Consider the following 25,361-nt stretch of genomic DNA (forward strand, 5'->3'; position numbering starts at 1 on the left):
TCTTGTATTCGTATTTTGTTGTATCATTGTAAATCCGAGACTTTGATTGTAATAAAATTCCTATTTCATACAAATTATACCTTACTTATTCATTTATACGTACCAGTTTTGATTCGTTATACATTTGATACCTTATTCGTGATTCTTGTAAACGTGTTTAAACTTGCAAACAAACAACGTAACTACGTGACTCAATCGTCCTCTGTGCATAAAATACTTGATCACTTATCATACATTACTTAACCTCGATTAATATGCTTGTTTATATGCTTAGATTACTTGGAATCATCTTATAATATACCTTGTACCTTAAAACGTAACGAATATGAAACAACAAAGGCTAAATATGACAAAAATCGAACAAAATACATGGCCAAAGGTCGTCGCGCCTCGCGACCGCCACCCACCTTTTCTGTCGCACCCCGCCAGAGGGTCAGATCCGCAGAAAATTATAATTCAGCTCCTTATTGGTCCGAAATGTGTTTGTTAGTTGTGTTTTCTCACCTAATTGCGTTAAAAACCCACCTAACTCAAAACCCTAAACCTCAACTATAAAACCAACACTTCTTACACTCTTTACCACTTTGCAAACACTCTAATCCTCTCAAAATCACTCTCAAATATCATCAAATTCTCAGAAGTTAATCAGAAAGTTCAAGCACTTCTAAGTGAGTTCTAGCACATTTCTATTACTAGTTTCTACTCATTTCTTCTTTCTTAGCACTTGGATAACCTCTAGAAAGGTTTTCACAATATTACTTGGGTAATCTAAGGTGAACCCTCACCACATTTAAGGTCCAATGTGCAATAAACTTTCTGTTTTGTTCTTATGTTTTTGTATGCTTATATTTCGTTAATAACTTTGTGGAATCTTATGCCCACCAAGCTCACAATCAAGCCTATGATTGTGGGTTTGAGTTGAGGTGATTACCATCAAAGTTATGAGTTCAAATACTCATTTAAATTAGGTTCTTACATTGTAAATCACAAATTCACAATGATGAAAACAAGCACAAGTCATCATCTTCCATATGATGAACTTGTGACTTGTGAAATGTGAACAAATGGAAGCTTGGGCTTTCCAAACTAAGTTCCACTCCTTCATTGAACCTTGTTTATGAACACTCTTGTGACTTACTAGAATCAAAGTACCTTAGCCCCGTCTAGCCTCTGACACTTAGGATTACCTTTCCATGTCGTGTTGGCACACTCAGGTTATAGTGTACTTGGTCACTTGAGCATTGTTAGATAGGTTTATTTTCTTGTTATTCATGACCCTCTGAACCATCTTCATGATGGTTTGTGTAGTGGTGAACCATATAATGAGGTTTTAACCTCCATGCTTGACAATACATGATACTACATGATAATCTTGATAGGACTTAGTTTAGGTCATTATTATTATAACTATATACGTATATAAACTATATAAAACATGGCTGAATTTGTGATGACAATCAAGCCATGATTTATGTGTGTGTATTGTCTGTATGTTTGATTTGTGGATAATGTTCTCTTTAATTTGTGTGTTGGTATGTATAATCAGACAAGAAAGGATTGAGAGGGAAAAAGAAAGTGATAAGCGGCTGGTAAAAATGAGGGTGATTAGGGTTTGACCACCTTTAAATAGGTAGGGTTTGTGAGTAGGCCGGGCCCAAGGCCCGTTAGTGCGTGTGTGTCTCCCGAGCGGCCCAATCCCCTTTCTAAATCTCGTTAACGCACCCGATCTTCGTGAAATATAGTAACGTATAAATTTAAAGTCGAAAACACGTAAAATGTACGTCGGAAGTCAGTTTTGACGCATTCGTCCGTCGGTTGCGTTAAATCGCGTAAAACGCGTCGTTGGTCGTTTTAATCCGTTTTTCGATCCGGTTTCGACTGCTATTATTAAAATTTAATTACAAAGAAAAATATATAGTAAAATTTCAGTTTTGAAGGTAATACGCTTACCCGATGCTTTCGTTTCGTTGCCGGTGCGTTCTTGCGGTCGCGTTTTTCGTTCACGTTTGCGTTTTGTGACGTTCGAAGCACGATAAATTTGTAAAACTAAATTCATATGTATAAAATATATGCATAAAATTTGCATTTGTCGGCGTTGTCGGTATTTTGTTCGGTTTCAGTTAGTTACCGTTTAACATTCAGCAGTTTTCCCATAAACCACCATTCGCGCATTGTAAAGTCGGTTAGACGTTCCTAGACACTCCAAAGGTCTAATTAAGTTAATTTGCGTCTTAACAATACTTATAATCGTCTTAATGTCCGTGTTGCGCATAATTAAAAGCTGTAAATTACCGGTTGTCACACTGTTGTACAGGGGGAGTACATCACGCGTATTGCCCACTCGTTGGGCCTTGTTCCCCAGCAGGACCCACAGTTCACTAAGGGGAGCACGGTGGAGCCGACCAGGTTGACACGACAGACCCTGATCGGCATGCACATGACGCGTGACTTCCTTGGGCTCGGGCTTCGATTTATAGGAGTGGACGGGCTGCTGTTTGTCCCCGCCGACCTCCCAGCCGAGTTACCAGAGGAGCTACCAGAGCCGGCAGGTGGTGATGCCACCGTGGACGATGACGATGACGTCGATGGTGACCATGCTCACCTACCACCTCCGCCACCGCCACGTGGAGCGCCACCGCACCCGCAGCCACAGGGGTGCCTCAGTACCCCCAGCACGTTCTTTACGAACAGCTCCATCCAGCTGTGGTGCTTGCATTACAGCAGATGGAAGACCAGCTGCAGGCACGGATAGACTCCCAGGCACGACTCAGGGGGCGGGGCCCTCATGCACGACTCAGTCGCCTCGCCCTGGACAGTATGCGAATCAGGGGGCGGGGCCCTCTGGCACCAATTAGGATGATCAGGATCCAGCGGTTTAGGATCGTTGTACCTTTTTTTGTTTTCTGACAGTTTGTGTATTTTGGACGATGTCATGTATATATACAAACTTATTATGTAATTAAATTTGCAGTTTCAATTTATTTGTATTTATATTTGTGATTGTTTATTTTGACTGTTTAGATTGGTTTGCTTACGTATAATGTAAATATCACACGTCGTGAATACGTCAACATAAAAAATAATGCAAAATACAACTACGATACGACACGATACGGTACAAGGATGATACGATATCATACGACACGTCACGATGAAATATTAAAAAGTTAAAAATGTGATACAATAGGCTACGATACGTTATAAAACGATACATAACGATAAAAAACTAAAATTTTAAATTCATTAAAACAAAAATAACTAACAATAAACACCAATAACCAAACCCAAAACACCAAAAGCCAAACACAGCACACCAAAAGATCAAACCTAAAAAAAATCAGGGCTTTAATACGTATCGTATAGGCCTATACGATGCCGCCTGACAAGCCCTGTACCTATCAGTCTACCATGTCTTAACTTTATTCAATGCGGATCATATAGGCCTATACGATCTGTATTATACTTTCAAAGTATGCCGATAGCCTAGCCGATGTGCCAATAGAATCCCCTTATAAAAAACATAGGTTTTTACAAATAATAAATATTCTTTATGTTTGGCATGTAGTTATGTACTTCACAACCGAATCCTATGCTAAACTAGTTACGGTCCCACCTAAACAAGCTGGGCGGCGGAACTTCCAGATAGACGACCATATTAACACCTTTGCATCATAACTTCTTCTCCATTGAATAATTTTCAATGGAGACTTTTCACAAACAGGTGGTGCTCATCACCGGCTGCTCCTCCGGCGGCATCGGAAACGCCTTGGCCCGCGCCTTTGCCGCCCGGGACTGTCTGGTTGTCGCCACCGCACGCTCTGTTTCATCCATGGCTGATTTGGTCGGTGCCCCTGATGTCTATTTTCTTCAAGAACTTGATGTGTTGTCGGATGAGAGTGTTCGAGAAGTTGTGTCGAATGTAATCGATAAGTTTGGAAGGATTGATGTGGTTGTTAATAATGCTGGAGTTCAGTGTATTGGTCCTCTTGCTGAGATGCCTCTTGGTTCTGTTGAACATACTTTCAACACCAATGTTTATGGTATTGTGTTCTGTTTGTTTGTTTGTTTGTTTGTTTAGGGGTGTTTATCGGTTCGGTATTGTTTTATTTGGTTTTGATATATTTTTATCTTTGGTCCTGACTGAAAACGAAACTGATCGGAATTAGAAATGTGTCTAACCGAACGGATTAGACAGATTTATTTGGTTTATTCGGTTAGAGATTGTTTTGTTTTTTTAGGCGATTTGATTGAACAATTTTTTATTTTGGATTGTGTTAAATTTGGAGAATTGAGAGATAGGGCCATCATAGACATAGTCAACTAGGAGCAGGTAGATATCTGGTATTAGTAATACCATTTCTAGGGGAAGGTTCATTGAGAAACACTAAAAAAGTAGGGAACAGTGGGGAACCGACTCAAATGAACTCCGATTGGACTCATTTCAACGGTGTTGGAACCGGTTCGTCGAACCCTAACTAAGATCTCTTAACCCTAAATCCTAACTCCTAAACTCTAAACCCTAAATCTAAAAAATAAGGCTAAAACCTAAGTTAAACCGTAAAATCTAAACTATAAACCCTAAAAGCTAAACCCTAAAGGCTAAACCTAAAGCTAAACCCTAAAGCTAAACCCTAAAAGCCAAACCCTAATATATTTAGGGTTTAGGGGTTATGATTTAGGGTTTAGGGTTAAGAGATCCTAGTTAGGGTTCGACGAGCCGGTTCCAACGCCGCTGGAATGAGTACAATCGGAGTTTGTTTGAGTCGGTTCCCCACTGTTCCCCACTTTTATAGTGTTCCCCAATCAACCTCACACTACCATTTCTATCCCAGATTATAAAGTTGTGTATGTATTAAACCTGTCGGGTACCCGTTACTCGTTACTCAATGGGTTTGTGGGTATACCTGTTTATGGTCTTTTCTATTTAAAAGTTACCAGTTGGGAACCGGGATGCCCCACTACCCGAATACTGAACATAAACTCACCTCAAAAACCTACTTGAAATATCAAATACTCAAACCACATTTTTAATAATTTTGTAATCTTAATGATTTCAAGTTTATAACAACTTTTAACAAACTATGAATTATATTTTTTAAGATAATGTACTATCTTAAAGTGCTCCGTTTTTATGTGGGTAATCAGGCAAGGTCTCACCTAATAACATGCCCGTCTCAAACCCACAAAAAAAAGGGAGACCTCATATGACCAAACCAACATATTGCCTATAGTCTTGTCTTCTACTTGGATTATCTAGTTTGCCTTGCTTGCAAATATTGTGTGAAGTTAGGATGATTTAGCTCGAAAACTAGGTGTTGCATGGAAGCTTGCAGAGGCAAGTTCATGACATAAGTCTCAAAACTAGGGACCTAGAGAAGGCAATATTGACAGCTAGACTTAGGGAAAATGCACAGCCAAAATAATGGACATTAGTATTTAACACTTAGGGGCTATTTGGCAACGTTTGAATGGGTAAGGGGCTGTTTGTTTACCTCTTAATGAGGCTCTTAATGGTTCAGACCTCTTACTAGTTCAACACTTAATGGTTCAGACTGTTTGTTTCGCGAGCTGATGTCTGAATGGTTCAGACATTTAACTCTGAATGGTTACGCATTATATAGAGTCTGAATGGTTAAGACCTCTAATCTAAATTGGTCAGGCATTTGCCTCTAAATGGTTAACCATTATACCGGCTCTTAATGGTTCAGACCTCTTACTTGTTCAACACTTAATGGTTCAGACCTTTTATTGGTTCAGACCTTTTATTGGTTCAGACCTGAATGTGGGGTAGTATGAGAGCTTGTTAGGGTGGATTGTCACTTGAGACAAGACCATTAGTTTATTATAACTTCTTTTCTGTTTCACTTTTATGCAAGTTTCGCCTAAAATGCTTGTTCTTGTCTTCCTTTTCTTGACCATTTCAAGAATTATATATCATAGTAGGATCATGTATTAATGTTGACTATCTGGGATGCATGTAGGACCCATGAGGTTGATTCAAGCTGTTGTTCCTCACATGGCATCAAGAAAGAAGGGAAAGATTGTCAACACTGGAAGTGTTACTGTTATGGGACCCGGACCATGGTCAGGTGTCTACACTGCATCGAAAGGTGCTTTACACGCGCTAACTGATACATTAAGGTTAGTTACTTGACTTGTACTCATATCATAATACCGTTGTTCGGTTGTTCCACACTTTAGAGATATATAAAACATCATCAAATCCAAATTGTATATATCTCTCGTGGTGGTGATATAACTAAACTCAAAACTGCACAGGTTGGAATTGAAGCCGTTCGGTATCGATGTAATCAACGTCGTACCTGGAGCCGTAAGATCAAATATCGGAAACTCGGCTATAGCCAGCTACAACAAGATGCCCGAATGGAAATTGTATAAGAAATACGAAGGCGCTATCAAAGAGCGGGCCTATTTCTCACAGGGTCCAAAAGCAACACCAGCAGAAGAGTTTGCAAACAAGACAGTAGCTGCAATCCTCAAGGAAGATCCTCCTTCTTGGTTCTCTTATGGGCAGTACTCAACTATAATGGCTATTGTCTACCATTTGCCTATTTTTATTAAGGATTTTCTTCTTAGAAAAGCTATGAAATGCTGACAGTTTCTGTGTGTTTAATAATTTACAGAATTGGCATAAATGAAACCAAATTGATGTTTAGATGGTGTAAAATGTTGTTTTCAAATTTAGGCGGTTTTAGTGCGACATTTTCGAAAGCTGTGTATATTTAACATTTGTAATAGTGTTTTGGACACTAGTATGTTTGTATATCAAAGCCTGCGCATCACGTTTCAGTGCTTGATTAAATTTCATCGGCACAACTTGACCAGATACAGTTCCTTGTGACCCAAGTTGCGTCTAAATCATATTTCCACAAGCGCACGGTGGCGTACGATCTTGTCGGATCGGCAGGTTGAGTTAAACATGACTCATACATTTGTTTGTGTTAAAGTTATCAACTTTAACTAGACATGCCAAATTATGTAACAATACAACCCATGGAGCCTAATTATCCAAATAAGTTGATCTGTTGTAAACACTGGGTGAGGAGAAAATCGAAAAAACCGATTTAACCAAACCGAGAATAACTGAACCACACAAAAAAGGGAACCGATTTAACCGAACCGAGAATAACTGAACCACACAAAAAATGGAACCGAAACTTGCAGTTCAGTTACTGTGTTGCATTTTATGAAAACCGAAAAAACCCAAGCCGAACCGAATAACCTAAAAATAGTCTTTTTAATGTTTGTTATATATTGATTTAGAAATTATTAATTTTATTCTTATATGTTAATGATTTACAATTATATAAGAAAAATAATATGTTTATTTATCTTTGAAATGATTGATCTTATAGGTAGAGGATCCTGTAAAAAGTGTTCAAAGTGTGAGAAGTGTAAGAAGTGTATTATAACACTATATATAATACTATATAACACCATATAAACACCGTATAACAATATGTAACAACATATAATACCATATAACACTATGTTACACTATATATCATTATATAACAAATATAACACTATACATCTATCATAGACATGCTATCAGACAACCTATAGTGTTATATTTGTTATATAATGATATATAGTGTTACATAGTGTTATATGGTATTATATGGTGTTACATATTGTTATACGGTGTTTATATGGTGTTATATAGTATTATTTATAGTGTTATAATACACTTCTTACACTTCTCACACTTTAGGCCCTTTTTACACTATCCTTACCCTGATCTTATATGTTAATGATTTATAATTATATAAGAAAAATAACATGTTTAATTATCTTTGAAATGATTGATCAATTGCCTAAAATATATAACATAAGATTAAACTATTTTCAAAGTATTACAAAAGAAAATGTCTTAAAGAACTTTAGAGAAACAAAAAAAATAAAATAAAATAATAATAATGATGAAGGTTAGGCAACGTAGACAATATTAATTAAAAACCTTAAATATATTGACTTAAATGTAAACGTTCTAGAAAGATTATTAAATCTTGAATTATACTTTTTATCTTTGAATCTTACATAATTTGTTCCAAAAACCGAAATAACTGAAAAAACGAACCAAAACATTGCTAAAACCGAAACGGAACGGTTTTTAAAACCCGAAAACCAAACATTTCGGTTACGGTTTTGAGGTTACCCTAAAACCGAACCGTACACACTCCTAATAAACAGATCCATGGAACATAAACTGGTTGTAATTAACAATTCATAAACAGGTTGACATGGGTTAAAATTGTTATATAATATATTCTTTTTTAATTTTTTTAGTCCAACTTTTATATAGATTGCATTTTAACCGTCTCAACGGTAAAGCAATGTGCACCTCTAGCCAACAAAAAGCTAAACCATTTTGCACACCAAGAGACAATTACACAACTAGATCCTAAACCAACATAAAATGGGTCCAATAAAAAATCCCAATATAGCGAGACTCCCGAATCCAAACTCGGTTTGGCCCAAAAACCACCGAGCACATCCTGGGGCCCACCTTTGCTCGATCGTTCCTTCCTAAACGCATTACCTGCAGACCTGCAAACACGTGATTATATAATACTACTACCAGTATCTTTACATTGATCTAAGCCCTACGCATTCCCAGGTTTCGGTTTCCCCTGACCCTTCAGTTTTGCCGCAACTTGTTCGTCAGAAAGCGGTAAGTAGTAGATACGAGGGGTAGCTCTCGTCTTTTTAAAAAGATCATCCAATGTAACGATCGGTGGATCGACTTTTTCGAGAGGTGGTGGTGCGCGGTTTCTTGCTGGTGGTGGGTTAGACAGTGGTGGCGGAGGTGGAGTAGGGAGCGGTTGTTTCAGGCGAGGAGAGGGTTGTGGCGGTTGCACAGTGGCAAGAGGTGCGGCGGTGGTGGTGGACGGAGTTTCTGGAGATGGTGGAGGTGGGTCGACCCGATTCTTAACTTCTTGTGGGTCCACAAAGTCGGCCATCAAAAGACGTCCACCGTTCACGGGCCATTGTAGGTTGCATACAGCGTTTCGTGTCTCTATAGCTTCTTCCACTGATGCATACTGCAGAAAAAAGCGTATCAAATGATAATTTCTTGGCTTCTTTTTGCACCATTTGCATAATAATTAACAAAGATCTTAGAGCTATGATTATCAAAACCCTAAAAATAAACCTCTCAAACTGAAAAGGTAAACTTTTGATAACCTGTGATCCAAATATGCTCCACAAACAGCCGTTCTTAAAAAAGCTCCACAAATACACGAGCGAAAGGCTGATGTGGCAATTTCGACCTACTTATTTATGAACATGTTGATTCGAGATGTGTTTTATCTCAAACAGGGGTGCAAACGAGCCGAGCGGCTCCAGAAAAAGCTCGAAACGAGCCGAGCCTTATCGTGTCCGAGCCGAGCTTGAGCCTAAAATAAAGCTTGTTTATTTATCGAGCCTGAGCTAGAGCCTGGTATGTGAAGCTCGCCGGGCTCCCTTAGTGTAATATTAGTTTTTATTAATATGTCTAGTAAACGAGCCGAGCGAGCCTAGCCTAGCCTAGCCAAGCTTATTTAAACTTGTTTACAAGCCGAGCCCGAGCTTCACTTATCGAGCTCACGAGCCTAAACGAATCTATTACTTATATTATTTAGAGTTAATTGCCCGGATGGTCCCTGTGGTTTTATGTTTTTTCACGTTTATTCCCCACCTTTTGAAAATAGCAGGTATGCTCCCTATGGTTTGTCATTTTGTTACTCGGATAGTCCCCTAACTTTTACTCAGGGGACTATCCGAGTAACAAAATGACAAACCATAGGGAGCATACCTGCTATTTCCAAACTAACTGACATCTAGTCAGGGGACTATCCGAGTAACAAAATAACAAACCATAGGGAGCATACATGCTATTTTCAAAAGGTGGGGACTAAACGTGAAACCACAGGGACCATCCGGGCAATTAACTCTATTATTTATATTTAATTAATTAATTAATAGATAGTAAACGAGCGGAGCTCGAGCTTGAGAAATTACCAACAAGCTCGAGCTCTCATAAGTTAACTGAGCTCGAGCCTGGTCGAGCTCGGGCTCGGCTTGGCTCGTTTGCACCCCTAATCTAAAAGGCCAATGATAGGAATCATAATCAGGGTTATAGTTAATCGTCATTTGTCTATTCTAGAAGGGGGTTAAGTGCAACTTATAATTCTATAAATAAGGATCAAGAGTCATTTAGGAGAGGAGGAGAGATATTAGTCAGTTAGTTAGGCTCATTGCTACGTGCATGAGAAGGGCTTTGCCCTGGGACCACTCGTGGTTGTTATTGTAGATCCTTGTGATCATATCTTTCTATTCAATACAATTCGCACTATTTGATTTCATCATCTTTGTCATCCGATTCAATATCTATCAGCCAAACACATCAAATAAAAAAAAAAAACCCAATTAAAAGGAAAACGGATCAAAAAGGTTATAAGTCTCCAAAAGTCTATTGTATATGCATACAACTTCCTAAACTGTTTTTTCTTCAAAATTCAAATATAGTCTTTGTAAAAATCCTGCTCTTGGCAAAAGTTTCTGCAGGCAAACTCAACCAGACATGTACTAAGATGACCCAAACCCGTTTACATGTTACCCACCCACCCGAGCCACCTATCTTGCTGCTAGAGAAAAGTAAAGACTTACCGTAACATAACAGTGTGTTTTGATTTGATCCATCCAGAAACTAACAACCGTACCCGTTTTGCCAAGAAATTCTTGCACAGCCTTTAAAGTGAAAGGACGCAAAAAATTATCGATTCGCAGAGAAGTAGTTGGAGCCTTTGATGAAGGGGGAACTGAAAATATAAAAGAAACAAAATTAAAAGAGACCAAGTATGTATAATTAAAACTTACTACCAAAGCAAACAGAATAAACAACTGGTGAGTGATGACAGCTTACCGACGCGTGCTTTTGGCAAATCTTGACTTTTCGTTGACTCAGATCTCGAAAAGGCGGGTTTGGCAACAGTCTGAAATGCATCCTTAGGTGTAGTGGAAGTGGAAAGATTTGTTGGTTGTTTGGGTACTTCAAGGTTTTCGGAATTCCACTTGCGCTGCCGTTTTAGTGTTTCGCTGTTTTCTGCTGCCTTTTCCAGGTCTGCGATGGTAGAAATTTAAGAATTCATGACCGTAATTGAAGTTCATCGGCGATTTAAAATGTTTATGAATCTAGAAATTTAACATAGGAGAACAGGTTACATTTCTTTCACACTTTTTGGTGATGAAACTTCATATGATCATAACAATTAGGGGTGCAAACGAGCCGAGCCGCTCGCGAGATGCTCGAGATCGGCTCAAGAAAAAGCTCGAAACGAGTCAAGCCTTATCAAGCCCGAGCCAAGCTTGAGCCTAAAACAAAGCTCGTTAATTTATCGAGCCCGAGCTTGAGCCTGGCATGTGAAGCTCGTCAAGCTCGTCAACTATTAGTTTTATTAATATTTAATAACATTTACCCCTTATTTAAAGTTATAGTAAACGAGCTGAGCTTATTTAAACTTGTTTACGAGTTGAGCCCGAACTTAAAAATAAGCTTGTTTAGTAAACGAGCCCGGGCTTCACCTATCGAGCTTGCGAGCCTATCGAGTCTATTATTTATATTATTTTTATTTAATATATTAGCTAAAAGATAATAAACAAGCCGAGCTTGAGAAACACCGACAAGCCGAGCTCGAGCTCTCATAAGTTAATCGAGCTTGAGCTTGAGCTCTTATAAGTTAATCGAGCTCGAGCTCGGGCTCAGCTCGGCTTGTTAGTCATCTGCACCTGATGTTTCTCGATTAATATATTCTTCGAAATTGCTTTCATAAATTAAGTGAACTTTTTATCAAAAAGATAAGAAATGCTAACATGAGAAAGGAATAGACAATCAGAGAAGAACTTAAACCATACGCTTCAGTTTTTTATTCTAACAGGTCAAATTAGTAACATAAAATACATTTGACTTTAAAGGAAACAGGTCGAATACGTTGAATCGGTCAAAAGTCATCCAAAGTTTGTTTTTATCATTTTATCCGTAAAAGCTCCTAAATCGTTTTATATAAAAAAAATTAAAATATTAAGTATTCTCGTAATTATATGACAGATTATTTGTAATTATATTTTATATTTGACACACTGGCAAAAGATCAAATACAAATAATCTTAACATACTAAACATACAAATTGAAGGAAAACCCAAAAAGACAAGGTGGCATTTTTGTAATTACCACCAACTATCAAAGTTACAACCAAAAATACCTAAAAAAACACAATTTTTTTTTTAACATTTTTTATTAAAAAATCGCTACATTTCGTTAGCAAAAAAAAAAAAAATTTTTTTTTTTTGGCTACTACTAAAAGTAGCGATTTTTTAATAAAAAATGTTAAAAAAATAAAATAAAATAATTTGTGTGTTTTTTTTATTTTTTTAGATTTTTTTAGGTTTTTTGGGGGGTTTAGTTTTTAGCATTTTAGCTTGGGTGGGGGGGGGGGGGGGGGGTTAGGTTTTTGGGGGTGGGGGTGGGGGGTTAGGTTTTTTTAGGTTTTTGGGGGTGGGGGGGGGGGGGGGGTAGGTTTTTTTTTATGTTTTTGGGGGGTGGGGGGGGGGGGGGTTAGGTTTTTTTAGGTTTTTGGGGGTGGGGGGTAGGTTTTTTTTAGGTTTTTTTTTTTTGGGGGGGGGGGGGGTGGGGGGTTTAGGTTTTTTTTGGGGGTGGGGGGAGTGGTTAGGTTTTTTTTAGGTATATTTGTAGAGTAACTTTGATAGCTATTGATAATTACAAAAATGCCACCTTATCTTTTTGAGTTTTCCTTCAATTTGTATGTTTAGTATGTTAAGATTATTTGTACAAGAACTTTACCCTTGACACACTAAACTATTCAAAAAAAAAAAGTTAACCTTCTGAACAGTAACCGTTTCGGGCCTACTCATACCAAAAATACCCAATTTTTCAACTCTAATTACAGGAGCAAGTTACGAAACTTACCATTAGGCTTTCTTTTTGTAGATGTCACGCTAGGAGCAGTTTTATCTTCAACAGCCACATCTCCACTATCGTTTTTCTTAGAAATATCAACATTTTCAGCACCGTTGACATCTTTCTCTTCAGCAATAACCTTTTCCACTAGTGATTCATTCACAAGCTTAACATCGTTAGCAATTACATTATCTTTATCGTTGATAAAACCAGTACTTTTAACGTTGTCGATATCTTTCTCTTTAGCAACTTTGACCGCTTCTGATTTGACTTCATCACCAATTACATTATCCTTTAGTTCATTCTTTTCAATAATTGAGATAGTATCAACAGAAATAGAATCAGATTGTACTTTGCTGACCTCATCTACCTGTTTGCCACTTATGAGATCTGACGAACCGGGCTCGGCTGGTTCTTGTTCAGGAGACCGTGATTCCGGCTTCGGCTCACCGTTTCTTGGTTCCTGGTTCGAACCACCACCAGACGCTTCAGATACCATAAAAGCGGTTTCCACTTCAGTAGAAGCAATGCCACCATGATCTTTTGTAACCGTTTTTTCGGTTAATGACTGCAAACCATCATCAACATGAACCGTATTCGTTCCCATTTCGACATCTGTATTCTCATCGCTCTTGTTTTCTAAATCGTCTACCCTATTATCTTTCTCTAATTTCTCATTTTGAATCATGGTGTGATCCATGGCGTCTACGGTATTCTCTGCATCATTGTTCGAGTCATTTTCAAGATTTCTTTTATCATCGTCATCATCATCCATTTCGGCCCGTATGGCTTCATCCAACCTCTTAACAAGCTCTTCTTTTAATCCCCTTGTGATTAATTTTCGCTTCTTGAGTTCCTCTTTTAACTCGGTTACTTTCCATTGATCTAGGGGTCGGTTTTCAAGAACAACATATGGTGAAGATGCCTTTTTAGTTTTACTATCTGATTTGTCACCCATTTTTCACACCTGGATCCTAGTAAAAGATTAACTGCGGAAATAAATAATACTGGAAAATGTAACCTCGTATCCAATAATCAACCTTTTTATGCAGTAAGACAGCAAACTATATACTTACACTACATTACAAAAAGAACATTTATATTGGCATAAAGATGAAAAAAAAAGATTTCAACATGAATATCTAAAACAGCAAGAAAAACCGAAACCCCTATCTACTTCCCTCAATCAAGGGTTTTCATAAACTGTCAAAACCGACCAAACCACCCTAACCAAAGAAAGTTGGCTGATTTGGACATTTGAAATATGTACACTCCGGTTCGTGGTTTGGAACTTGTAACCGGCCGTTTAACATTTACTATCTATTTTTTTTCATTTTAGAAATATAAAGTTACACATACAAATTATATTCATGAACAATCCTTTATCAGTTTTTTTTTAACATTTAATACAAAGTTATGCTTCTGAACAATAATATTATATTATAATTCTGTCCAAAACCGAACCATTAAACCGTGAAAACCGTCCTATTCAATTCGTCTTTCTCCTAAACCATAGTTAACAATTCGACCAAAAACCTTTTTCAAAACCGACCAAACCAGACCGCGAACATCCCTAACCTCAATTTCACTCTATACTTTAAACACACCTTCTAACAACTATTCATCCTTTAAAAAGGTTTTAAATTTACAATTAACCCCCAATTAAAAAAACCTAACACCATCAATCCCCAACCAGAACCTTTATACATACAATGGTGGTTGATAGAGGTTTAACATTTATTATTTATTTTTTATTTTTATTCACGAACAATCCTTATCATTTTTTTTTAAACTTAACACGAAGTTATTCTTTTAAAAAATAAAAATTATATTTTTTGTTTCACAACCAACCCCCAATTTAAAAACAACTAACAGCATATACCCAAACCAGACCTTATCCATGCAACAAAAAATGCAAAACAAACAATAATTAAATTAAATTACTTACAATGGAGGTTAATGAAGACGAATCCTGGGGAGAATTAAGACTGATTTAGTATGTTCCAAATTTGTGGAAAAAGTGAAACCCTAGCATACAAAAACAACGATCAGAAAAATCAACAAATTAGAAGCATAAAGAGGAAATGAAATCAAGGATAAGGGTTCCTTGAAAGCAAAGAAATTGGTTTTGAAACAGTTGAAAGTAAAAAAAAAAATTAAAAAATAAAGATGTATGATTTTGAAACAATTTTAAAGGAATTGTGTTTGAAAAAAGTGGAGTGAATTAAAGCAGCTTGAATGGTGGTTCTTCCTTCTTCGATGGAACAGGGTAAGATGAGAGTCGTCGTTTGGGTAAAATTAGGGCTTTTGTTTTTTTTTTTTTTTTTTTACGTTCGGTTACTGGATATTTTTAATTTTTATTTATCTCTTCCGAGATGGATAAATAGTACTTGGCACAAGTACACCGCACGAACATAACACAAAATAACAGAGAAATACATGTCAAAACACAACTGGTTTGATAAAGGGAATGAATCTGTTTATGTAAGACTAAAGGGTACGGGGGCTCGTTGAGGCCCGGCTAGGACCGGCGCCGGTCTTCCACACCACTCCCTGAGCTCGGTTCGGCACAACCGGCACCCCACAGCCGGGGAAGACGGGCCCATTTGAATACAACTAGCCGTTGTAACGGCTATTTTAATAAAAAAAATTACTTTTTCAATTTAAATAAATACCTCTATCTCATCCATTTTTATACAATTCTCTCCCATTCTACTCCCATTCTTCTCCAATTCTCTTCTTTTTTTATAAAAAAACACTTCATATTTTTTATACAATTTGCTCTAATCATGAATCCATTCAACCCAAACAACCCCAATCCGAACCAACCTAATTTTTTTTCGACTCCCGCTTACACTCCGACTATGGATCCTTCGTGGGGGGCTTCGCAATTTCCGTTTTCGGGTTTCCAACAAACACCCAACGCCTTCTCACAAATGTCTCAACTTCAACAAATGCAACAATACCAAGCACTCCAACAAATCATGCAACGCAACACGTTTGAACAACTCCAATCGCAACCGCCAACTTCCCAACTGCAACCCCCGGTTCAACTTGACGATGATGATGAAGAAGTCGTCCCCGAATCGCCACCGCAAGAGCTCAAGCGCAAAAAAACAAGGGGAAGGGAAAGAAGGTTGAAAACGTACCCGAAACCGCGCCAAAAAGCGGTTCGAGAGCAAAGGGGGGCCTTGGACGAAAGTAGAGGAGGAGGCGCTAGCAATGGCGTTTGTTAAGTCCTCTACTTGCCCAATAATCGGTATGAACCAAAGTTTTAATTTAAATTTTAAAACATTTATTTTTTTTTTTACTAATGCGATATTTTTTAAAATTTAGGAAACAACCAAACGGGTAGTAGTTTTTGGAAGGCGACAACGGATAGATTTAACACGATTATGGAGCATGGTCCGGCTCGTGATGTCGAATCCGTCTCGGGCAAGTGGCGTAAAATGAGCAAGGTCATCAATAACTTTAACGGGATTTATAACCAAATTTACACTTCCCCTCCTAGCGGGAGTAACGACGAGGACATTCTTAACCTTGCTATCGCCAAGTGGGACTCTCAAAATTCAACGCCTTTCCCGCACTTCCGAGCATGGAACGTTGTAAGGAAAGAACAAAAATGGAAGTCGGTTCCAAATGAGGTCGCAACGGCCAAACGGATTAAAACTTCCGAGTCCGGAAGTTATAGTGCGGGAGGCTCCACCGCTCATTGTCAAATCGACATAAACGACGACCCGGAAGATGATGAGGATGTGTTGCCCGTTCACGAGTCAGAACGTCCCACCGGGAGGGACAAAGCAAAAAAAGACGCGGCCGGAAAGCGAAAAGGGGTCGGCTCGAGTGGAGGTGGTGGCTCGAGTGGAGGTGGGGGCTCGAAGGCATCGTCGAAAATGGACGAGTTGATAAACGAATTTCGTTCGTTCAAAGAGTTCGCGGCCGAAAAATATACTCACAAGAAAACCGTGTCGGCCGACTATGCTCGAGCGGAGGATTTTAGGATTATGAGGTTGGATCTCGACTCGGTTCCGGAGGATGAACGCGAGGTTTATCGGAGGATGAAAGAAGAGGTGAAAAAAAATGGACGTCGTAGGTTGTCTAGTTTTTTAATCGTATCGTATCATAATTTTTTTTTCCGTTTTTTATGTTATTCGTTTTTAGGATTACCAATTTTTATTTTTAGGAAATGTAATTTTTTTAATGTTATGAAATGATTTTATTTAGGTTGTTTTATGTTGTAATTTTTAATGTTTTTAAAGTTTTTATTAAATTAACAAAAAAAACATAGAAAATTATAAAATAAAAGGTGGGGTAGGCTCATCCTCCACCCCCCTCAAAATGCATGGAGGCCCATCCTCCATGAGTTGGTGATGTGGCGCCTACGTGGCGGCCCATCCTCATGGGGATGAGCCTCCCCATACCCTTTAGTTTAAGTAGTTGTCAAACATAACTCGTTTGATAAAGCAATATGCTTATGTTATGTTACTGCTTAAGGGTGGAAGAGGTCCTCACCACATGAGGTGTAAAACCCGTAAATTTCCGTTCAGTTACTAGACGACATATGTCCCGAATTTCCAACTGAGGAAAGGGAATTTATCGTTCCACTATGAAACGATACATATTTAATCCTCCGATTATTCCCGAATATGTGGAAGGAGGAAGAAATTATATTCTATGTTCAGTGAAACGTATTTTGTATCTCCGGATAATCCCGATTATGGGAAGGAGAGAAACTTTTACCGTGCGTTAACTAAAACGCGTTCCGGATCTCCGACTAATCTTAACTACGAGAAAGGAGAGGGACTAAAAGTGCTAAATGGCCAAAGATATAAAATCTAAGGACATGAGCTACACATACCCTAAATACCATTTACATGACTTAGATATAAATTTTGAAGGGTTGATATGACAAAAACACATTTATACAAGTCCAGGGGTTATTTTTGACAAACTGCAAAAGTCTGCCTAAACCCCAGCATACAGACCATGTGTACATATCCGGACATTTTGTATTCAATAAAATCTTGTATTTTATTGATAAGAATGCAAAATTATCAATCGTTGCGAAATTCGATCATTTTCTTGCTCGATAAAGCGTTGTGCGTTATTTGCGAAACGCGTAACCGTACAACCGAACGAACCGACATCAACGATATTTCCAGGAAAAATCCAAGTTACATATGCCTTAACACCTTTATATAACCTAAATATTAGGTTAAAAGGGGTTAAAAGTGACAATACGCGACAATACAAGTCCAGGGGCTAAACCTACCAAAAATGGAAAGTTTGCCCCAGCCCATGCTTTGCGGACCGTAAAGGGTCCCCCTTATGGTCCGTAAGGGTCCCCAGCAACTGATTTAAGTTTGGGCTCCAAGCAAACCACCTAAACGAAACCATGAGCTTCTAGGTCGGTTATGACACATCCCAAAACACTTGTATTGATCCTAGAATGATGCTAAACACTTGGCATCATCTTGTTCATCCTCAATTGTTATAAATAACAAGCATGATCAAACTTTTCAAGTGCTCATTTCATACTTTCGCTTTTATCTTCTGCTTTGAAAGTTCCTAATCATTGTTGGGAGTTTCCTTGAAGTTCTATACATTCCTCAGATCACTTGTAAGTGCTCCTTATCAGTTCTTTTACATTTTATATGCTTTAAAAGCCGAAAGACAAGCAAAATCGTAATTTGCTTTGACTTTCGGTTTAGACCATTATGGTCAAGCCAATGTTCGAATCGAACATGGCTACATGATCATAATTAGGTAGGTGTTAATCCCTCAAAAATGGCACCTCCTGAAAATCACGTTAACTAGGTCAATTGACAGGTCAAAGTTTTATTGTTTAAAAAGTTAAAAGGGCAGTTTTCATAAATGTTATAATATGATTATATAAATGTTATAATCAGTGCTTTGACACTTAAAAAAGTTAGTAATAAATATTAGGACATGTATGAACATGTTCCGCTCGTCAATTCCAGTTTTAAGGTCGGTTCGCAACCGAAAGTCGAGAAGTTTGACTTCTGCTTTGACTTTCGATTCTGACCCTATTTAGGTTAGTTAGCTACTGAGTTTAAGTTATATTATGATCATATTATAGTGTAGGATAACCCCCTGAGGTTATACTACATGATCATAATCAAAATCCGAGTTTTCATACAAGTCTCTATATCACGCCTAACTTTGACCAAAATGCCCTTTTCGCATAAAACTTGGTTTTTAATCAATAATGGACTTGTAAACCAATTACCTACTGATATGTTAATGTAATTAATATATTTTGGTATTATAAATTAGATCATAACCTGAGTTTTGATACACGTTCGTAAATTATGTCATTTAATGACTAGAACGCCCTTTTGGCGCATACTCATAGTATGGTTTTAAACCGTAACTGTCATTCAAAACTTAATATCTACTGATGTTATAACATGTTTAAAATGTTTTCACAATAGTTACGTGATCATAACTCAGATTTTATGCAAGTTCCAAAACTATGTCGTATAAATGACTAAAATGCCCTTACGGTGCATATTTTGGTTTTAGACCACATTGTTTATAAAACATTAAAACCTTGGTTACCTACTGACTTGGTAACATATTTAAGCCATATTGGCATATCGAACTTATTTATGACTCATCTGGTTACCCGATATCGCTTATACGTGTACGGTTGAGCTTGTGTAACGAATTTACATAAGTTTACCGAAACGGGTCAATTCTTATCATTTTCGTTTCAAATTCCAGAATGTAAATTATTTACCCATATTATACAAGTCTTAGTACTTGTTGAGTTTAAACCACATTCTATTTGGTATACGCTTAATTTAGCGAACCCATTCTTAAGTATCGGGTCATATCTAAAGGGACTAACCTTTGGCCCGTATACACTCTGACGGACAATAAATCTGTTCATTCCAGACTATAGTACCCCCAGATAATCGGACTTGGGTCAGTAATACTTAGACTTGCAGCTTTTTGCTAATTTAAAATCTTATTGATTGGAAGCTAGCAAAAAGGTAAATACTCTTAATTTATTTTAGTTTTTAAACTTGGGATGGCTATTAAGCCACTTGGAGCGGGTGCTACATAATGGGTCGTCTATGTTGCGCATAAATGTAAGAATCCGGTTTATTCCGTTTTACTTGATAACTTAAATGATTGGGGGTTAATGGTACCGTGTCTGGACGTCCCGACTCATATACTTATATGTCCATATGGAATAGCGTGCATGGGTAGGCATACCGACTGTAAGACACGTTTTATTCAACTTTAGTGAGTACCTTAATCATAATAAATGACTGGCTCTGATCTATGGTTCCCAATTGTAACGCAAGTATGTAAATCTGGTAACAAGAATAAATCCCAAAAAATATTTAAAAGATCACCTACAGGTTTTCTCTATGTATAAAACTCTTCTAGAAAAACTGTTTTCCAAAGAGTTAGTTTATTGTATTTACCAGCTTTGGCTGACGTATTTTCAATAGATTGAACCGCAGGTACCGAACCTTATTATAGGCTGGGAATCCGGGTCGGCTAGAATGAAGGTTAAGGAATTTGCAACTCCTGATGCTTAAGGCATATGATGTCTAAAGCTCTGTTTATTAGATCCCGCCTGTGGGCTTGTACTGAACGCTTGTAATACTTTTGTATACATTCAAGCTTTATTGAAATTAATAATTTTACTCCTATACATCTGTTGCATATTATTATATTGTGATAACTGTCATCCAACCGTCACGATTATACCCATCCGGGCCCACCGGGAATCGGGGTGTGACAGGTTGGTATCAGAGCTACAATTTGAGTGAATTAGACACTATCCTTTTGTGTATAATCTCAAATATCACAAATGTAGATTTCTTGAGAAACTCCAAGTCTAGACCCGAACACGAGACTACTCTTAATTATATATAGTAGTTATTAATTTTATGCCGCCAAGATGTCACGGACAAGATGAAGAATCTATGATGGGTCGCGGACTCGATGATCTCAACCTCTGAGTAGCTTGAAGTTCCATATGGTGAACTACATATGTTTTGGGGACGATGACTCCGATACGAGGATACTGAGCCTCACTGTCACAACCCCCAAAATCCACATGCGGAGTACCACCGCTTGGAGGTGTGACTGACCAGGATCCAGCCACCAATTATACTGAGCAATGTAATTAATAACATAAGTAATACTCACTAACCACAAGGTTAGCAAACATCATAGTCAAAGTTCAAAAGTTTTAAGTTCAAGTAGTAGTTTAGATAAGTAGCGGAAGCATAGACAAAATGGTTTAACACAAGGTTCTTAGTTCAAGTTTGTTTAGAACCCAACACACGGGTTAGACGACCACTACACGTCCACAAGCTGCAAGCTCCTGAGTCACTGGGTACCTGCAAAGCATGCAGTAGGGTATCAACATAATGTTGGCGAGTTCACGAGTTTGTCCAGTTTTTAATTCCAAAAACTTGTTGCACCAGTTAACTTATCCGTTTATACATGCCATGGGGAGCTACCCCAAAGTAAGCAACTAAACTGTTTTTCCAATACCGAATACTAATTAACCCCACGTTTCCGCAGTGCCCCGTTTGTTAATGTTCTATAATCATTGACGGTTGTCAGAGTCTATTAGTTCACGCCCGTTCCCAGTAACAAGGGTCGGTGTGAGGCTGGTTAGACCTAAATAGCGCTATCAACTAATAACCCGGTCGCCAGACCCCGGCGACTGATCGGTATAATGTAGTAGGGACTTAAGTGATAGAGTTTCGTTTAGTGTTGCTCGTTGCATTCCGTATAAACTGTAATTAACCAAGAGTTCCCAGTAACAAGGGAAGAAAAGTAAGTTTGTATCCCTCACCAGCGGATAGTGTTATTTTTAGATCCGTTTCCCAATCCACTGGGAGTGCATGCTTTAAGTTGTGAACTCACCTTGGGTTGCTCGGCAGACCGTTTACTTGGTCAAGTACGTTGGTGACCACGTCCTAACATGGTTACCAGCATAGGTCAGGTTTGGGTACAGGAGGATCACGTATATTCTACACATAGCTAACACATTGCAAGCATATACATATACACCAAGTTATCGAGCCTGTTCTAATACTTAGGCAGTTAAACAATAACCGTCAACACCTAACATACAAATCATAAGTGTTATTGGGCCTAGCCAATCGTACTAACAGTTAACGGCATCACAGAGTCCAAATAAAACAGTGTGCACAGTCCACACACTTTTGGCCCAATACCGGAGACAAGCAGCCCAGTCTAGCCTAGGTGGTCTCGACTCGAGAACATGCGGTCTCGAGTCGTAACCAGGAGATCTCGAGTTACGAACATCTGGTCTCGAGTAGTGTAGGCATGGGTCGCAACCTCAGAGGTCTCAAGTCCAGTCTCGAGTCGAGATCATGAAGTCTCAAGTCGAGACCTTGCCGGTCTCGAGTCCTTGAAGTCTGTCTCGAGTTGTCACGTGTTGGTCTCGAGTCGCAACCGGGGGTCTCGACTCGCAACCACGGATACGTGCACATGAAGTTCTTCTAGAACCTGTCCAACTCGTACTATCCAATAGAATTGTGATTTCATGAAATTGTGTACTAACCAATAGGATTTCATAAACATGTTTTCTTGTCTAAATTCTAATTAAATTAGATCAAACATCACATATTCAAATGTTTATCTCATATTCAACATTGTTCATCATACTCAACATTTGTTCATCATATGTTCATATCATACTTAACACATATTCATAATGTTCTTCATGAGATCATTCAAGCATGAAATGTTGTGATCAAGGATCAAGTAAATCTTGCATTATCTCATCAAACACACATTTGTCCTAGAATATCTAACATGAATCGGATAGCAAAAATCATCCTAAGCTATTAATCATTTACCATCCAAACATCTTAGCAAAACATTATCATACAATAGTTCACACACATTATTCATCATTTAACCATTACAAACTCACTAATCATACAAAAATCATGCAAAAGACCTCTAAACTAGTCATGTTTCTTATTCATTAAGCACACATAACTCTTAACACACATTAAAACACTAACCGGTTGTGTTCCGAGGTGTGAGGGTATGGAGGATCGATGTACGGCTTCCGAATGATGATTCCAAGCTTGAACCGAGAGTTCTAGTGTTGCCGGTTGGATCCGAGAGAGGAAGAAGATGGTTTTTGTATTGGTGCTCTAGGGTTTTAATGATGGAAAGAGTGTGTAGGAGAGTGTGTGTGGAAATGTTGCAAATGGTGAAAAGTGGCAAGGTTGGCCACTCTTATGGGTTTTATACCCGGACCGAGTTGGTGCACCCTAGTGGGTTTCCGAGCGGCATGGCCCAATCCGGCCCAACTGTTTGCTGTTTACTCGAGACCAAGTGGTCTCGAGTCGGGTTCATGGTCTCGGTTTACCGCATATGAAAATATATATATTTAACCATTCGTTAAACGTACACATAATTAAACACGAGGATCAGATAGCATATCAAGATCAACACCATTTTTCATTTAATAATATATACACATGATGTCAATACAAGATAGTTGCTCGGGAAAGCCTAGAGTGTCACATTATCCCCAAGTTTTAAACTTTCGTCCCGAAAGTTAAGGCAGCCACTGTCAAGCTTAGTATGAGTGAGAACGTCTCAACGGGGTGTCACATCATCCCCTCGTTAGTTTGGAATTTCGTCCGGAAATTCTGTTGTAGCTTCAGTGCTGGGAGTTTCGTTAGGACAACTGGGGATATTTGCACTTCATCTGGTCTTCCCGCTCCCAGGTAAAGTCTGGGCCACGTTGCGAGTTCCAACGGACTCGTACAAGAGGTATCTGGCTACGTTTGAGGGTTTTGATCTCTCGATCCATGATCTCAATCGGTTCCTCAGTAAAGTGTAGTCGTTCATCAATAGTAAGCTCCTTGAAGGGAATTACGAGTGTTTCATCTGACAGACACTTCTTCAGATTAGACACGTGAAAGACGTTTTGCACCGCACTCAGCTCTTCAGGCATTTTCAATCTATAAGCAACCTTACCGATTTTCTCGGTAATTTCGAATGGTCCGACATATCGCTGATTAAGCTTGCCCCGTTTACCAAAACGAACCACACCCTTCCAGGGTGAGACTTTAAGTAGAACCCGGTCACCGACCTGGAATTCTAGTGGTTTCCTACGCTTATCAGCGTAACTTTTCTGACGGTCACAAGCTGCCGCCATGCGTTGTCTGATCTGGGCAATCTTTTCCGTTGTGTCTACCACCAGTTTTGGGCCTGTGATCTGGTTGTCACCAACTTCCGCCCAGCAAAGAGGTGATCGGCATTTACGCCCGTACAATGCCTCAAAGGGTGCCGCCTGAATGATGGTGTGGTAGCTGTTGTTATATGAGAATTCCACTAGCGGTAGATGTTTCTCCCAATTCTTGCCAAAATCGATCACACATGCCCTAAGCATGTCTTCTAGGGTTTGGATGGTGCGTTCAGACTGTCCATCCGTTTGCGGATGATAGGCGGTGCTCATGTCTAAACGTGAGCCAAAGGATTTGTGCATAGCTTGCCATAACTCAGAAGTAAAACGTGCGTCTCGATCGGAAATAATGGAGGTTGGCACTCCGTGCCTTGAAACCACTTCCTTTAGGTAAATGTCTGCCAAGGTAGAGAACTTGTCTGTTTCTTTAATAGCCAAAAAGTGCGCAGACTTGGTCAATCGATCTATTATCACCCAAACAGTGTCGTTTCCGCGTTGAGATCTAGGTAGGCCAGTAACGAAATCCATGGAAATTTGCTCCCATTTCCATTTCGGGATTTCTGGTTGTTGTAACAAGCCTGGCGGCTTCTGGTATTCAGCCTTAACTTTAGCACATGTCAAGCACTTACTAACATAAGTGGCTATGTTGGCCTTCATACCAGGCCACCAATAAGTAGTCTTGAGGTCGTAGTACATCTTGTCCGAACCAGGATGTACTGAGTAACGGGACTTATGGGCTTCGTCCATCACAAGTTCACGTAGATCTCCATAGAGTGGAACCCAAATGCGCCCTGTTACATTGTAAGCGCCGTCTTCTTTTTGTTCTAACCGTTGTCTCGATCCTCATAGGGGCTCAGCCCTGATGTTCCCTGGTTTCAATGCTTCAACTTGAGCATTTCGAATCTGAGTAGGGAGGTTAGACTGGATGGTAAGTTGCAACGCTCGCACGCGCTTGGGTGTAGTGTCCTTTCGACTGAGGGCATCTGCCACGACATTGGCTTTGCCCGGATGGTACTTGATTGCACACTCGTAATCATTCAAGAGTTCGACCCATCGACGTTGTCGCATGTTTAACTCCTTTTGCTTGAAGATATGTGTCACACCCTCAAAATACCACCTAGGGAGTGTCCCTGATAGGCGTGTGACGT

General features: G+C 38.9%; 3 protein-coding genes across 8 annotated transcripts; 2 read left to right on the top strand and 1 right to left on the bottom strand.

Annotated features, from left to right (window-relative positions):
- The first annotated feature begins 3,598 nt into the window (after positions 1-3,598).
- On the top strand, positions 3,599-6,803 carry LOC110910922 (short-chain dehydrogenase ptmH). The gene is made up of 3 exons (XM_022155498.2): positions 3,599-4,040; positions 5,982-6,141; positions 6,280-6,803. The coding sequence occupies exons 1-3, from the start codon at positions 3,701-3,703 to the stop codon at positions 6,614-6,616; spliced, it is 837 nt and encodes a 278-aa protein (XP_022011190.1). The 5' UTR covers positions 3,599-3,700; the 3' UTR covers positions 6,617-6,803.
- A 1,450-nt stretch (positions 6,804-8,253) lies between these two features.
- On the bottom strand, positions 8,254-15,310 carry LOC110910921 (calponin homology domain-containing protein DDB_G0272472). Of its 6 annotated transcripts, none has more exons than XR_004881737.1 (6): positions 14,929-15,310; positions 13,351-13,954; positions 12,990-13,250; positions 10,928-11,125; positions 10,672-10,823; positions 8,254-9,065 (listed from the first exon to the last, which is right to left on the bottom strand). XR_004881737.1 is itself a non-coding variant. In XM_035984207.1 (6 exons), exons 2-6 carry the CDS (start codon positions 13,936-13,938, stop codon positions 8,628-8,630), a joined length of 1,692 nt encoding a protein of 563 aa, XP_035840100.1. In that variant the 5' UTR covers positions 13,939-13,954; positions 14,929-15,310; the 3' UTR covers positions 8,254-8,627. The 6 variants fall into 6 exon arrangements, 3 of the variants coding, with proteins under 3 accessions (XP_035840100.1, XP_022011188.1, XP_035840099.1); XR_004881738.1 differs by having other exon boundaries at positions 13,351-13,969; XM_035984207.1 differs by having other exon boundaries at positions 12,990-13,694; positions 13,740-13,954.
- A 534-nt stretch (positions 15,311-15,844) lies between these two features.
- Positions 15,845-17,172, top strand: LOC110913361. Its single transcript, XM_022158198.1, has 3 exons — positions 15,845-16,181; positions 16,317-17,050; positions 17,164-17,172. The coding sequence occupies exons 1-3, from the start codon at positions 15,845-15,847 to the stop codon at positions 17,170-17,172; spliced, it is 1,080 nt and encodes a 359-aa protein (XP_022013890.1).
- Positions 17,173-25,361: the final 8,189 nt, after the last annotated feature.

The sequence above is a fragment of the Helianthus annuus genome, chromosome 15, assembly GCF_002127325.2.
Source record: "Helianthus annuus cultivar XRQ/B chromosome 15, HanXRQr2.0-SUNRISE, whole genome shotgun sequence".
NCBI lineage: Eukaryota > Viridiplantae > Streptophyta > Magnoliopsida > Asterales > Asteraceae > Helianthus > Helianthus annuus.

Coding starts and splice junctions, on each gene's coding strand:
- LOC110910922 (XM_022155498.2), top strand. CDS start 3,701: ATGGAGACTTTTCACAAACAGGTGGTGCTCATCACCGGCTGCTCCTCC. Junction 4,041..5,981: donor TTTCAACACCAATGTTTATG/GTATTGTGTTCT, acceptor GGATGCATGTAG/GACCCATGAGGTTGATTCAA. Junction 6,142..6,279: donor GCGCTAACTGATACATTAAG/GTTAGTTACTTG, acceptor AAAACTGCACAG/GTTGGAATTGAAGCCGTTCG.
- LOC110910921 (XM_022155496.2), bottom strand. CDS start 13,938: ATGGGTGACAAATCAGATAGTAAAACTAAAAAGGCATCTTCACCATAT. Junction 10,824..10,927: donor TTTGCCAAAAGCACGCGTCG/GTAAGCTGTCAT, acceptor TTATATTTTCAG/TTCCCCCTTCATCAAAGGCT. Junction 9,066..10,671: donor AAACACACTGTTATGTTACG/GTAAGTCTTTAC, acceptor TTTTTTCTGCAG/TATGCATCAGTGGAAGAAGC.
- LOC110913361 (XM_022158198.1), top strand. CDS start 15,845: ATGGATCCTTCGTGGGGGGCTTCGCAATTTCCGTTTTCGGGTTTCCAA. Junction 16,182..16,316: donor AAGGGGGGCCTTGGACGAAA/GTAGAGGAGGAG, acceptor TTTAAAATTTAG/GAAACAACCAAACGGGTAGT.